The sequence below is a fragment of the Eptesicus fuscus genome, chromosome 17 (assembly GCF_027574615.1).
Source record: "Eptesicus fuscus isolate TK198812 chromosome 17, DD_ASM_mEF_20220401, whole genome shotgun sequence".
In the NCBI taxonomy this organism is placed as follows: Eukaryota; Metazoa; Chordata; class Mammalia; order Chiroptera; family Vespertilionidae; genus Eptesicus; species Eptesicus fuscus.
Window position 1 is genome coordinate 36817017 of NC_072489.1, and position 14825 is coordinate 36831841.

General features: G+C 38.5%; 1 protein-coding gene and 1 pseudogene across 1 annotated transcript in view; one reads left to right on the top strand and one right to left on the bottom strand.

Annotated features, from left to right (window-relative positions):
• BTAF1 (B-TFIID TATA-box binding protein associated factor 1) overlaps positions 1–14825 on the top strand; it is a 109868-nt gene that overhangs the window by 16058 nt on the left and 78985 nt on the right. Inside the window, exons 2-4 of the mRNA XM_054728766.1 lie at positions 1433–1556; positions 5279–5393; positions 8048–8194. Coding sequence (XP_054584741.1) covers positions 1433–1556; positions 5279–5393; positions 8048–8194 — 386 coding nt within the window. The remainder of the gene's footprint in view (positions 1–1432; positions 1557–5278; positions 5394–8047; positions 8195–14825) is intronic.
• On the bottom strand, positions 11282–12055 carry LOC129151997 (nascent polypeptide-associated complex subunit alpha-like; annotated as a pseudogene).

A 14825-nucleotide genomic window follows, 5' to 3' on the forward strand; every position in this document is an offset into this window, starting at 1 on the left:
TTTCATTTGCCCCCCTTAGAGGTTTATCTTATAAAAGATTTTCAGAACTTTGTTTTGTAACTTTTTAGCTGTCTATAAAAGAAAAATAATCCCAGAAGTAAAATATGAGCCTCTCTACACTTTATTTTTTAATTATTTTATATCTAATATATTTAACTTTTTTTTTTCAATTCTAATATATTTAACTTTTAAAAAAATCTTTATTGTTGAAAGTATTACATATATCCCCTTTTTTCCCCAATGACCACCCCCCCACCCCCGCCTTCACCACCCCACTGTCTGTGTCCATGGGTGTATGCATATATGCATACAAGGTCTTTGGTTGATTACCTCCCCTCACCTCCTCTGCCCCACCTTCCCTCCAAGATTCCACACTCTGTTCCATGCTTCCATGTCTCTGGATCTAGTCTAAGGATATGTTTGTTTGATTTTTAAAGAGAGAGGAAGGTGGAAAGGGGCGGCCAAGGAAGGGAGAAACATCAGTAGGTTGCCTCCTATGCACACATAACCTAGGTATATGCTCTGACAGGGAATTGAACCCATCACCTTTTTTTTTTTGGGTGCACAGGATGATGCTCCAACAATTGAGCCATCCGGCCAAGGTAAACTTGTAACATTTCCTTACTAGTTCTTCCCATTTCTTGTAACAACATCTTCATTTTCTAAGATTCAGAGTCTCAGACTCTTTTTATTTCCTTAACATTTATTTCACTTAATTACTATACCATGTGTGATTTACTTCAGCATTTCTCTCAACCTCTTTTTAGTCTTGCCATGATTATAGTTCAGGTCTTCACTTTTAGCCTTAAATTATCTAAAAGGTTCTTTCCATTTTATTTCATGCTTCAAACTGCTGCCAGAGTAATCGTTCTAAAACATAGCTCCAGTCTCATCACTTTCTTAATTCAACACCTTCATGGTTGAACTACACATTCAAAGATCTCCACATTAGAGCTCTAGCTGCTTCTGTCTCCCACTGTTATTTTACAGTCAAGCTATTAGTCACTTCTCTAAATATAGTCTTCCTTTTCTTATTGCCTTGGTGGTATTATTTCTTCCAGGTGTCTCTCCCCCTTCCCTTTTACCACCTCATCTCCACCAGTATTGAAATCTTATTTTCTACCATTATGGTCCTCCTCATATACCACTTCTTTTACGAAGCCTTTTCAGTATTACACAGTTGGGGATATAATATTTGTTTTCTCTGTCCCCACTCTTTAAAATACTTTGTATGTTTTTTCTGACATGTATCTTACTGTATTCTATATTCTACTTATTTGTATATTTGCCTTGCCATAGCAAGTTGCTTGAGAATAGAGATTCTCCTGAAGCCTTAGCATAGGACTTTGTTCACAGATGCTCAGTACATTTATTAACTCATACATATGAGAAAACACATTTCAGAATAACCATTGTATTTTTGGCATTTTAGGCTTGACCGTCTTTTTATCTTACTGGATACTGGCACTACTCCAGTTACAAGAAAAGCTGCTGCACAGCAACTTGGAGAAGTGGTAAAGCTTCATCCCCATGAACTACATAATCTCTTATCTAAAGTAAGAACGCTTTTTTAAAAAAAAATTGTAATACAATTGTGAAAATTTGTCCATAGATAACAAAAGTAAAGACAGAAATTGTCTTATTTTATTTTAGTGACAGCTTATAGTGTTCAAATTCCATTAAATATCTTAACATTTTTCCAAATATTTTTAGATTTTTGCTATTTATAATGTATTTATTTTGTTTGTTGCAAGATTTAAAATATTTTTGTTTGTGTGTTGTTGTTTTTTTGCATCAAGTTTAATTAAGGGATGTGATAACATAAAATCTTTTACCTGTGGCACAAATTTGAATCTGACCCAATTTGGTAATGAACTAAGTTGTTAATCTAGTTTGTTGGTGGTCTAACTTGTTTTTAATGGCTAATAATTATATCACAGTTGGCAGTCTTAAAATGGATGAGTACTCATGGGCATGATTAAAATATATGAGAACCTAGTTGTCATTATATTCTTAGTAAGTGGAGGCTTTCTGCTTTGTTGGGTCACTGTTTTCATAATGCTAGCCTAAGTTCTTTCCTCAAGCAATGACTGTACTTTCACTGAACTCTGGGCTTGTGGAAGTATGTCTATGATAGCAAGCAGCAAATTCCATATGTTTAATTCTCTGGCATGCAGAGTAAAAACAAGAGTGCTTTGGGGGAGGGGAGAATAGGGAATAGGTTGCAGGGTGGGGGTGGGGGGGCGGCAATATGATAGCCCAGACATTCGAAGCCCCGTGATACCTCTCTTCCCACTGATCTTACCCCTTTTTTTCATTTTCATTTTCATTTGTTCCTCCCTGATTCTTATCCCCTTGTTGAAATATATAAATCTGTACTATGTGGTTCCCGCCAGAAGGGTTAACAGTGACTCTCTTTCCAATGTATTCCCTGCTTAGATACTACTGTTTCTAACCAAGATGTAGATGGAGAGATAGTGATTAGACATCTACAGGTTCCATGTTCTCAGAATGGAGAAGGATGTATATTAGGCAATATTATACTCATGTGTAAGGTGGAGGGATAGGGAAGCATACCCACTTCTCATCCCAAGGGAAGAGAGGACTGAATGAGCTGAAACTGGAAACAATGAACAAGACTAATCTATGCTGAACTGAGAAAAAGTTTCCAGCCTTTCAAGTGAGTTCTGGTCTTCGTAACTGAGACCCCAGCATACTGGCTGCCATCAAATAATTCCAAAAGAGGCCAAGTTTATCTTGAGCACCTTCTTACCTCCTACTCTCTCTTTTCTCTCCCTTCAGTGTTTTCTTGTTGCCTTTCAGTTTTGTTTTTAAAACAGCTCTATTGAAATAGAATTTACATATAATACAATTCACCCATGTAAAGTATGCAGTTCAATGATTTTTAAAATTATATTCACAGATATGTGCAACCATCACCGAAATCTAATTTTAAAACATTTTTATCTCCCCCAAAAGAAGCCTCATTCCCATTAGCATTCTTCATCCCTCTTTCATACTCAGTCCTAGGCAACCACTGATTTAATTTCTGTCTATAGATTTGCTTATTCTGAACATTGTATATAGTTGTGTGACATTTTGTGAGTGGTTTCTTTTACTTAAAAAATATTTTATATTTTCATGGTTCTTTCATATTGTAGCATGTCTCATTACCTCATTCCTTTTTATTGCTGAATAATATTCCATTGTATAGATATGGATATACCATATGGGTATATCTTATTATCTATTCATCAGTTGATGGACATTTGGGTTGTTTCTACTTTTCGGCCTATGATGAAAATGCTACTATGAAAATCCATGTGCAGGTTTTTGTGTGGTTGCATGTTTTTATTTCCCTTGGATATATGCCTGGAGTAAAATTGCTGGGTCCTGAGGAACTGCCAGACTGTTTTCCAAACTGGCTCCACCGTTTTAGATTTCCATCAACAGTGTACGATAGATCTGATTTCTCCACATCCTTGCCAGAACTTAATTAACTAATTTTGATTATATACATACTAGTGAGTGTAAAGTAATATCTCATTGTACTTTTCATGCGTTTTTCTGGTGACTAATCTTGAACATCTTTTCATGTGTTTATTGGCTATTTGATTATCTTTTATGGAGAATAGTCAGATCCTTTGCCTGTTTTTAAAGTGGGATATTTGTTATTTTATTATTGAGTTGTAAGACTTCTTTATATACTTTGTATACAAGCCCATTATCAGGTATTTGATTTGCAAATACGTTCTTCCAGTCTGTTGGTTGTTTTTTCACTTACTTGATGGTGTCCTTGAAGCACAAAAGTTATTACTTTTGATGAAGTCCAATTTTTTTTAAACATCACCTTGTGCATAAATAAAAAAATCACTTGTACTTTTAGGGTCGTATCTAAATAACCCTTGCCTAACCCAGTGTCACAAAGATTTATCCCTATGTTTTAAGAATGTAATAGTTTTTAGCTCTTACTTTTAGACTTATGGCCCATTTCAGTTAATTTTTGTGTATGGTGTGAGGTAGGGGTTCAAAATCATTATTTTGTTGCCCCAGCACCATTTGTTGATAAAAACTCTTTACCCATTGAATTGTCTTGGCACTCTTGTTGAAAATCAGTTGATCATAGACACACAGTATTTTTTCTGGACTCTTAATTATTATTATTATTATTATTATTATTATTATTGATTTTAGAGAGAGGAAGGGAGAGAAAGAGAAACATCAATTTGTTGTTCCACTTATTTATGCATTCATTGGTTGCTTCTTGTATGTGCCCTAACCAGAGATCAAACCTGCAACCTTGGCATATCGGGATAATATTCTAACCCAGCGGTCACGAACCAGTGGTCCGCGGACCAAAAGGTTGGCGACTGCTGCTCTAACCAACTGAGCTACTGGGCCAGGGCCAGGGCCGGGACTCTCAATTTTATTCCATTAATCTAGATAACTGTTCTTTTACCAGTATCACACTGTCTTGGTAATTGTTGCTTTATAGGAAGTTTTGAAATCAAGAAGTGTGAATCAACCAATTTTATTCTTTTCAAGATTGGTTATTCTGAGTTCCTTGCATTTCCATAGAAATTTTAGGGCCAACTTGTTCATTTCTGTAAAAAGTCAACTGAGATTTTGAAGAATTTTGTTGAATCTGTAGATCAATTTAGGGAGTATTAACTATCTTAACAGTATTGATTCTTTTAATCCATGATCATGAGGTATCTTTCTGTTTTAGATCTTACTTAATTTCTATCAACAATATTTTGAATTTTTGTGATTTTCAGTATTCAAGTATTGTACTTCTTTTGTTAAATTTATTAAGTATTTTATAATTTCTGATGCTATTTAAATGGGATTATTTTCTTAATTTTATTTTCAGGTTGTTTATTGAAAGTTTATAGGAACACTTTCCATTGATTTTTACATATTGATTTTATTGCAATCTTACTGACCTCACTTATTCTTTCTGCTAGATTTTTATAACTTTTTGCATTAAATAAGACTTAATAATATACACTTTGCTTTTTAGCATGTTAAAAGCTATGTTATTTTTCAAATGTACTTAAGTCTTCATTTATTAAAAATTCTTTTTAAGGCATAGTGATTCATGTGAATGATATAATCTTATAAATTATTTTAATAATTTCAAGATGTTTCATATAAATTTGACCACTGCTAAATTATAATACATTAATAAAATGTAAATTTGTATTTCTCTGTTCTGGCTACCTTGAACAAACAACATTTTCTGGTATATAACTGTTTCGTTTTATCATTTTTTAAGGTGCTGATATACTTAAGGAGTACAAATTGGGATACTCGGATAGCAGCAGGACAAGCTGTTGAAGCTATAGTGAAAAATGTACCTGAGTGGAATCCAGTGCCAAGAACCAAACAAGGTGCTTTTAAGTGGAAAACCTACTTGCAGTAAAACACCTAACTGTAGAATTAACTAAACTATACATTTTATATTTTAATAATTTTAATTTTAAGTCTTAATTTTTATGCTTTTGATATAGCCTTACCAAAAAATGACATTGAATAAGGTGATTTTCATATGCTTAAAAAAAAGACTACTAAACAAAATGTTTTCGTATTTATTTTTTAAAATTATTAATTCTAGGCTGCAGGTGTGGCTCAGTGGTTGAGTGTCAACCTCTGAACCAGGAGGTCATGATTCGATTCGTGGTCAGGGCACATACCAGGGTTCCAGGCTCGATCTCCAGCATGGGCATGCAGGAGGCGGCTGATCAATGATTCTCTCTCATCATTGATGTTTCTTTCTTCCTCTCCCTTCCTCTCTGAAATAAATAAAAACATTCTTAAAAAAATTATTAATTCTACAGTATGCTTGACTTAAAGAGGTTATTACTTCCCTGAAGGAATTTATGTCATAAAAAATAAAATTAAATCAATACAAAGTAAATCTTTGAAGCAGTCTATTTATTTTGTTGGTGGAAGAATACTGTAATTATTTTCTAAATTTAATCACAATTATGTGTGGGTATTTGGATGGTTATGCCTAGTTTTTTTGTTGTTTTAATTTTATTGATTTGAGAGAGAGAGAGGAAGGGGAAGAGAGAGAGAAAGAAACTTCGATTTGTTGTCCCATTTATTTATGCATTTATTGGTTGATTTTTGTATGTGCCCTGACCGGGATGCTTAGTTTTTTTATGTGTCCTTTAGATGCCTTAGAGTGGAAATATTTTCTGACTTCCTGAAATGATATTTAAAAATGATTGTATGCTTTTAAAAATGTGTAAAGATGCAAATTTTAAGTGAGTAAAAATTTAATATGGTGCAACTGGGTTTCATTTTCAAGTCACTTTGATACTATCACTTTTATTATAAGTCTCAGTTATCTAAAATTTTTGCTCTAATTTGCTGGCACATATTATTTTCAGTGATTATGTTAATTTGTCTTTTCTGTAATCAAATGAAATATTTAACCAGAAGAAGTTATAACTTGGTTTTAGAAAAGAGCTTTTTCTTTTTCAGGTTATTATACCTGATTATTTTGGTATATAGAGATGGTAGAACTCAGATTCTTTTTTACAAAACTTATTAGTTACACTGGCATTAAAATTTATAGTAAGATTGCTTATCATCGCTAGAAAACTTAAAATATTTGTAGCAGTTCTCTTTAAGTGAAGCAATTATGCTTTGTTTATGGATGAATTTATATACAAATACCAGCTCAACAAACCAATGGACAATTAACAATATTTTTAAAATTTATAATGGCATACCTTTTTGGAGAGGATACAGAACATTTTGTAGTTATTTTTAGGCCTCAGATATAATTTTAGCAATTTAACAGGTGATTATAATTAGCTTCATTTTTTTTTTAATTTAAATTCTTTATTGTTGAAAGCATTACATATGTCTCCTTTTTCTCCTACTGACCTCTCCCCAGCCGCTCCCGCCCCATAGTACATGCCCTGGCCCCCCTACTGTCTGTGTCCATTGGTTATGCTTATATGCATGCATACAAGTGCTTTGGTTGATCTCTCCCTGCCCCCAACCTTCCCTGCCTTCTCTCTGAGGTTTGACAATCTGTTTGATGCTTCTATGTCTCTGGGAGCTTCATATTTTGAGTAGTGAGTGCTATTGAATAAGTAGTTGCTTTGTGTTCCAGATATTCCTCAGTTATAGGGAGGAATAATGCTTATTAGTTTTAGTTACATGAATATGTTTATCTTTCAATTTAGCACTATAATAAACTCAAATTATTACCTTGGTATTTTTTTTTAAAAATATATTTTATTGATTTTTTACAGAGAGGAAGAGAGAGGGATAGATAGTTAGAAACATCGATGATAGAGAAACATCAATCAGCTGCCTCCTGCACCCCCCCCACTGGGGATGTGCCCGCAACCAAGGTACATGCCCTTGACCAGAATCGAACCTGGGACCCTTCAGTCCGCAGGCCGACGCTCTATCCACTGAGCCAAACCGGTTTCGGCTACCTTGGTATTTTTATTTTATTTTATTTAAAAATATTTTTATTGATTTCAGAGAGGAAGGGAGAGGGAAAGAGAGATAGAGACATCAATGATGAGAAAGAATCATTGATTGGCTGCCTGCTGTATGCCCCATACTGGGGATCAAGCCCACAACCTGGGCATATGCCCTGACCGGGAATCAAACCGTGACCTTCTGGTTCATAGGTTGATGCTCAACCACTGAGCTACACTGGCTGGGTCACCTTGGTATTTTTTAAACAATTTAATAGTAAGTGGAGACAGCATGATATTTATTATACGTATTTCAACATGAAGGGGGATGCATTTTTTCATATAACATTGTGCTTTTGTAGTAAAAAACAGCTATACATACATCCACTAACATTCTGATAGTTTGTAGGAGGGGAGCCACTGACTAAATAGTTTATTCATAAATAAGAGCTGATCATAAGTAAATCCACAGTAGCTTTTCTACTTCTCCTTTTACTTTTCTTGAAATATTACCCATCCACCATAAGTAATGCTGTTTTCTTTCATTTTACATTTTGGCTATGTGATCAAATTAAATATTTTTAAACTTTATCTAGAACCTACTTCAGAAAGTGCTATGGAAGATTCATCTACTACAGATCGATTGAATTTTGACAGATTTGATATATGTAGATTGTTACAACATGGGGCATCACTATTGGGATCTGCTGGTGCAGAATTTGAAGTACAAGATGAAAAATCAGGTATGTAGTAGTCCTACAAAAGGAAGTCTGAAACACATGTTCAAACTAATTTATCACTTGATATGCTATGTATTAGTCATGCAAAATATAACATGTCATGAAATATAAATTAACTGAAGTTTGCAGGTAGGATTTGGAGGTGCTATGAGTGGGAAGATAATCAGAAGTATTTGGTCTAAAGCTACCATATGAATATTTTTCTTCCCTTAACTGAATTTGTACTATATGTACAGAGTGAGGCAAAAGTAGGTTTACAATTGTTCATATGGAAAAATAATAAATAAATACTATCTAATAAAAGAGTAATATGCAAACTAACCATCACTCCACAAAGCCATGCCCAACAGCCAATCAGGTGTGAGTATGCAAATTAACCCAACCAAGATGGCTGCGGCCACGGAGTGAGCAGGAGGCTTGGGTTTCCCCAGCAATGGAGGAAGCCAAGCTTTCTGCACACCCTGGCCGGCCCAGGCCTCCACTCAAGGCTACAAAGTTTCAATTATAGAAGATAAATAAATCCCAACAAAAATGGCGGCAGCCACAGAGCTGGAGAGAGGAGGAGGCTTGAGTTGCCCCCGGCAATGAGGAAGCCAAGCTTCTGTAGCCCTGGCCTGCCTTGGCCTCTGTTCAAGGCTACAAAGTTTCAATTATAGAAGATAAATAAATCCCAACAAAAATGGCTGGGGCCATGGAGCAAGCAGGAGGTTTGGCTCCACTCAAGGCTACAAAGTTTCAATTATAAAAGATAGATAAATCCCAGATACCAGTGCCTCCGCTTGGGTTGCTGGGAGGCATGGCCAGCCTGCAAACCATCACAGGCCCCTCGCCCAGGCCGCCCCATGCCCCAAGGGAACCCCCACCCTGATCTGTGACACCCTTCAAGGCAAACAAGCTGGCCCCCACCCGTACACCAGGCCTCTATCCTATCTAATAAAAGAGTAATATGCAAATTGACCATCACTCCAACACACAAGATGGCTGCCCCCATGTGGACACAAGATGGCCACCACGAGATGGCCACCAGGGGAGGGCAGTTGGGAGAGATCAGGCCTGTACATATTAATATTCAGTAGCCAGTTGTGGGCGATCAGGTCAGCAAGGGAGGGCAGTTGGGAGGGACCAGGCCTGCAAGGGAGGGCAGTTGGGGGTGATCAAGCCTGAAGGGGAGGGCAGTTAGGGTGACCAGGCCGGCAGAAGAGGGAAGTTGGGGGCGACTGGACCTGCAGGGAAGGGCATTTGGCGGGGGGGGGGAACCCAGGCCTGCAGGGGAGGGCAGTTAGGGGCAAACAGGCTGGCAGGGGAGCAGTTAGGCATCAATCAGACTGTCAGGCAAGTGGTTAGGAGGTGATCAGGCTGGCAGGCAGAAGCGGTTAGGGGCAATCAGGAAGGCAGGCAGGCGAGCAGTTGGCAGCCAGCAGTCCTGGATTGTGAGAGGGATGTCCGACTGCCCGTTTAGGCACGATCTCAGTAGGGTTCAGGCCTAAGTGGGCAGTCGGATATCCCTCAAGGGGTCCCAGATTGGAGAGGGTGCAGGCACAAATTTCATGCACCAGGCCTCTAGTATTACAGTAAGAAACTGTGTTTTGTGTACTCACAACTGTAGACCTACTTTTGCCCCACCCTCTATTCATTATTAATGGTACATATTAATATTCAGTAGCCATGTAATATAGAAATTTTAAATTGTTACCAAAGAGCCTCAATTGAAACGAATTTAAAAGCCAGATTGTGGTAATATTCTCACAATTCTGGAAATCTGAGCGGCTATATGATAGTTTTTATTACGTTTTAAGTATTTAAATAATTGGAACTATTCTTGCTGGTGACCAAGCAAAAACTAAAAATGAAAAATAAATCTTGGGTAGGTAATTATCCCATTATCTTCAAACTTACCGAATCAATCTGTATATAAAATAAATGTTTTGGTCATTCAAGATTGATGCCTTGAGTGGAAAAAAACTTGATGTTTTTAATGGATTTGTAAGTAAATTGTTCTTTTGACTAAAACCAAAACAGAACTGTGTTTTGTTGCTAATTAAATTAATCGTTAGTCAAAGTATATCTATCCAGCTAAGTTAATGAAATGCTCTTCAATTTGTACATCTTAAGAAAACTTTAAGTACCCATTCCCTCTTCCTTATATGATTTCTTTTGAAAATATGGTTTAATTATTTTTAGAGAAAATTAGGAAAATTTGTTCTAGAAAAGCAATAGTTTTTCTAATAAGGGAGGTAGAAACTTTTCAATTTGAAAAAATTCTCTTAACAGAAAGTATACTAATCTTACTAAGGTACCCATGGACATTATCAGACATCTTTGTCCCTAATCCAGGAATAAAAGGACACTAAAAAAAAATGTGTTTGGGTCTTCCCCCTGAGATGATTCCAATTTAATAGATCTTTGGAGAGCTCTAGGAAATTGTATTTAAAAGAAAAAACTACACTTGTGACTCTGATATGTAACCAGGATTGGAAACCCCGGAACTCAGTTTTAAATGCTGGTATGTCACAGCATGCTTATTTAAAACCCTAAAATTGGTTTTCTTTAAATGTCTGTTCATCTTTGTTTGTCTCATGTATGTGATGAACACATCCATGATTAGTTTAGGTGCTGGTCTTAGTTTCCTTTGCAGTTATGTAGGTTATTTTTCCCAGTAACTTTCGTTGGAACAAGAGGACTAATTTGGAGCCTAGTATTTTTCCTTCTGGGTAGAACAGCCTTAACATTTTTAAAAAGTAGCTTTATTGAGACATAATTCACATTATTTTATACAATTTACTCATTTTAAAACTATATAAGTCAGTGGGTTTTGGTATATTCACAGATAGGTGTAGTCAATTTTAGAATATTTTCATTACCTCAGGAAGAAATTCCATATCCTTTAGCTATCACCCTTTTCCCCCTACTTTGTTTCCTCACCTTTCCAGCCCTGAGTGACTTTTTGTCTCTATAGGTTTGTCTATTCTGGACATTTATTGTAAATTGAATCATAAATATGTGGTCTTTGTGACTGGCTTTGTTTACTTAGCAGCATGTTTCCAAGGTTTATCCATATTGTAGCATATATCAGTACTTTTTTTTTTCCCCACAAGAAGCCATAACTTTATTAATGATAGAAACAGTACAAATTTCAAACCAAGCTGCAGTAACTCTTTTGAAACACAAACAAAAAGTGTCCTCCTTTTTAGATGGTTACATTGTTAATTCCATAATAGCATTTACAATATCATTACTGTTGTTCTTCAGGGCTCGGACTGCCTTTGCTCTTGACACATTTGCTTGTGACATGACCAATTCTATGTCCTTAACTTCCACACCTGTTTCATCAACCTCTTCCTCTTCACTCTCCTCTTGTACAGTTGGAGTCTGTGTGTTTTCTTGAATGTATGAGACAGCTTCACCTTGAACTTTGAATTTCTCAGCAGCTGCTAGCTGTGCTTGTTGAGATAAATCCTCAATCTTGGCTTCCCCAAAAACTATGTAGGTATCTGAAGCAGGGCTCTTTTAGACATCTGGTTTTGTGATGACAAAGAGGATATTCTTAGATTTCCGTATAGTGACCCTAGTAACTCCTGTAACCTGTTGAAGACCCAGTTTGGACACAGTCTTCTGTGCCTTCTTTTCACTCCGGCTCTGTTTTGCTTTACTGACTGGTTCTTCATCAATTTCAGCCGCCTCCGCCAGCTGGGCTTGTTGTGTGGTTGCCTGTGTGGAATATTGTTCTTCGAGCTCTGGTACTGATTCATCACTCTCAGATTTTGTTCCAGTCCCTGTCTCAGCCTGGGGCTGTGGCAACTCTTGCTCTGTAGCAGGGACGGTTTCTGTGGCTTCACTGGGCATTTTGTGCGGGGAACGCGGAACCTAGATGGAGGCAGAAAGAGCAATACTTCTTTTTTGTTTGTTAATCCTCACCCAAGTACACTAGTATTTTTCCATTGAATTTTTCTTTTAGAGAGTGTGGGAGAGAGGAGGAATAGGGAGGGACAGAAGGAGGGGGAGTAAGATAGACAGGGAGAGAGAAACATTGATGTGAAAGAGCCACATCTGTTGGGTGCCTCCTACATGCACTCTGCTGGGGATCGAACCTGCAACCCAGTTATGTGCTCTTGACTGGGAATGGAACCTAAAACCCTTTGGTGCAGGGGTGGACACTAACAATTAGGCAACATTGGCCAAGGCTGCTGCTTTTTTAAAAATATATATATTTTTATTGATTTCAGAGAGGAAGGGAGAGTGAGAAGAGAGATAGAAACGTAAGTGATGAGAGAGACTTGTTGATCAGCTGCCTCCTGCACGCCCATACTGGGGATCTAGCCCACAACCTGGTCATATGCTCTGACCGGGAATCAAACCATGACCTCTTGGTTCATAGGTCGATGCTCAACCAGCTGAGCCATGCTGGCTGGGCTGGGGCTTTACTTGTTTTAAAAGAGTTTTTATTACTGTTATAGGATGTATTCATTTTTTAATTGTGGTTAAATAACATAAAATTTATCATCTTACCCATTTTTAACTGTACATACTGTTCAGTAATATTAAGTCCATTCATACTGTCATGCAGCCAGTCTCCAGAACTCTTTCATCTTAAAACACTGAAACTTTATACCCATTAAACAATTTCCATTTCTCCCCCTCCCCCGGCCCCTAGCAACCACTCTTCTATTTTTTGTCTTTATGAATTTGAATACTCTAGGTATTTCATGTAAGTGGAATCATACAGTATTTGTCCTTTTTAATATTTATGTTTTATATATTTTCTCTCTATATATATTTAGATATTTTTATTGATTTCAGAGAGGAAGAGAGAGGGAGAGAGAGATAGAAACATCAATGATGAGAGAGAATCATTGATTGGCTGCTTCCTGCACACCCCACTGGGATCGAGTCCACAACCTGGGCATGAGCCCTTGACTGGAATCAAACCTGGGATTCTTCAGTCCGCAGGCTGATGCTCTATCCACTGAGCCAAAATGGCTAGGGCATTTCTCCACATTCTTTTTTTTTTTTTTAATTTTTTTATTGTTTAAAGTATTACAAATAGTAGTACATATGTCTCCCTTTTTTTTCCCCATTGACCTCCCCCCGGCCTCCCCTACCCCCTGGCACATGCCCTCACCCCCCCCCCCCCAGTGTCTTGTGTCCATTGGTTATGCTTATATGCATGCATACAAGTCCTTCGGTTGATCTCTTACCCCCCCCCCCACGTTCTTGACAAAACTTGTTATTAACTGACTTTGATTAATATCCATACTAGTGAGTGAAGTGCTATCTTGTAGTTTTGATTTGCATTTTCCTGATGACTAATAATCATATTGAACATCTTTCATGTGTTTATTGACCATTCGTATATCGTTGGAGAACTGTCTATTTCAGTGATGGCGAACCTATGACACGCGTGTCAGCACTGACACGCGTAGCCATTTCTGAAGACATGCGGCCGCCTCAAAGTGACACACTACCCGAGTTATGTTCAGTTTTTTGGCGAAGTTTGACACACCCAGCTCAAAAGGTTGCCCATCACTGGTCTCTTTCAATCCTTTGCCCATGTTTTTATTTTACACTAGGGTCCCAGTGCACGAATTCGTGCACCTTGAAAGGAACTGTGGGCTGTGAGGCTGCGGTAGGCACAGGGGCAGGTCTCGGCCCATCCTCTGCACAGGGACCTGGCCCCTCCCCCTGCGGTCCCCAGTCCTCTGTTTCCCAGCAGCCCGCTCCCGCCGCTCCCATGTGTTGATGGCGCCGGTCCTGCTCGCCCCCACTGACGGTGCGGAGCCATTGGGGCCGGTGCCAGCAGTGGGTGTGAGCGGTGCCGGCGTCGAGTGGCGGCTGCTGTCCCGATCGCCCCTCAGGAGCAGGGGGCGGTGGAGAAGCCCTTAGGGGCGATCAGGGCTAGCAGCCGTCACTTGCACCTACCGATGGTGCCGAGTGATCAGGACTGGCGTCGGGCACTGGCAGCAGGTGTAAGTGGCAGCTCTGGCGCCAGCTGCGGGTGTGAGTGGGGCCGGCACTGGCCGTGGATGCGAGTGGCGGCTCCAGTGCTGGCAAGCGAGTGCAAATGCTGGGCAGGACCGTGTCGCGCAAAGAGCAAAGAATTTTCAGTAACCATCAGAGGCTTGCCCCAATGACAGCGACCAGCGCCCAGCCTTGATCTGGTGCCCCTACTCACCTGCTCCACTATCCCACCATGACCAACGCCTGCCATGTTCCGCACATGCCCCCTGGTAGTCCGTGCACCTTGTAGCAAGTGGTTGTTTGTACTGATTATTCCACCGCGGTCTATTTGCATCTTAGTCTTTTATTATATAGGATTTTTACTTATTTTAAAGTCTTTATTGTGGTAAGTATTACATATGTCCCCTTTTTTTCTCCCCATTGACCCCTTCTAGTCCATCCCCACCCCCAGCCCCAGGCCTTCACCACACTATTGTCAGTGTCCATGGGTTATGTATATATGCATGCAAGTTCCTTGGTTGATCTTTTCCCACCCACTCACCCACTTCCACCATCCCTCTGAGATTCAACAGTCTGTTCCATGCTTCTGTGTCTCTGGATCTATTTTGTTCAACAATTTATTTTGTTCATTAGATTCCACATATGAATGAGATCATGTGATACTTGTCTTTCTCTGATT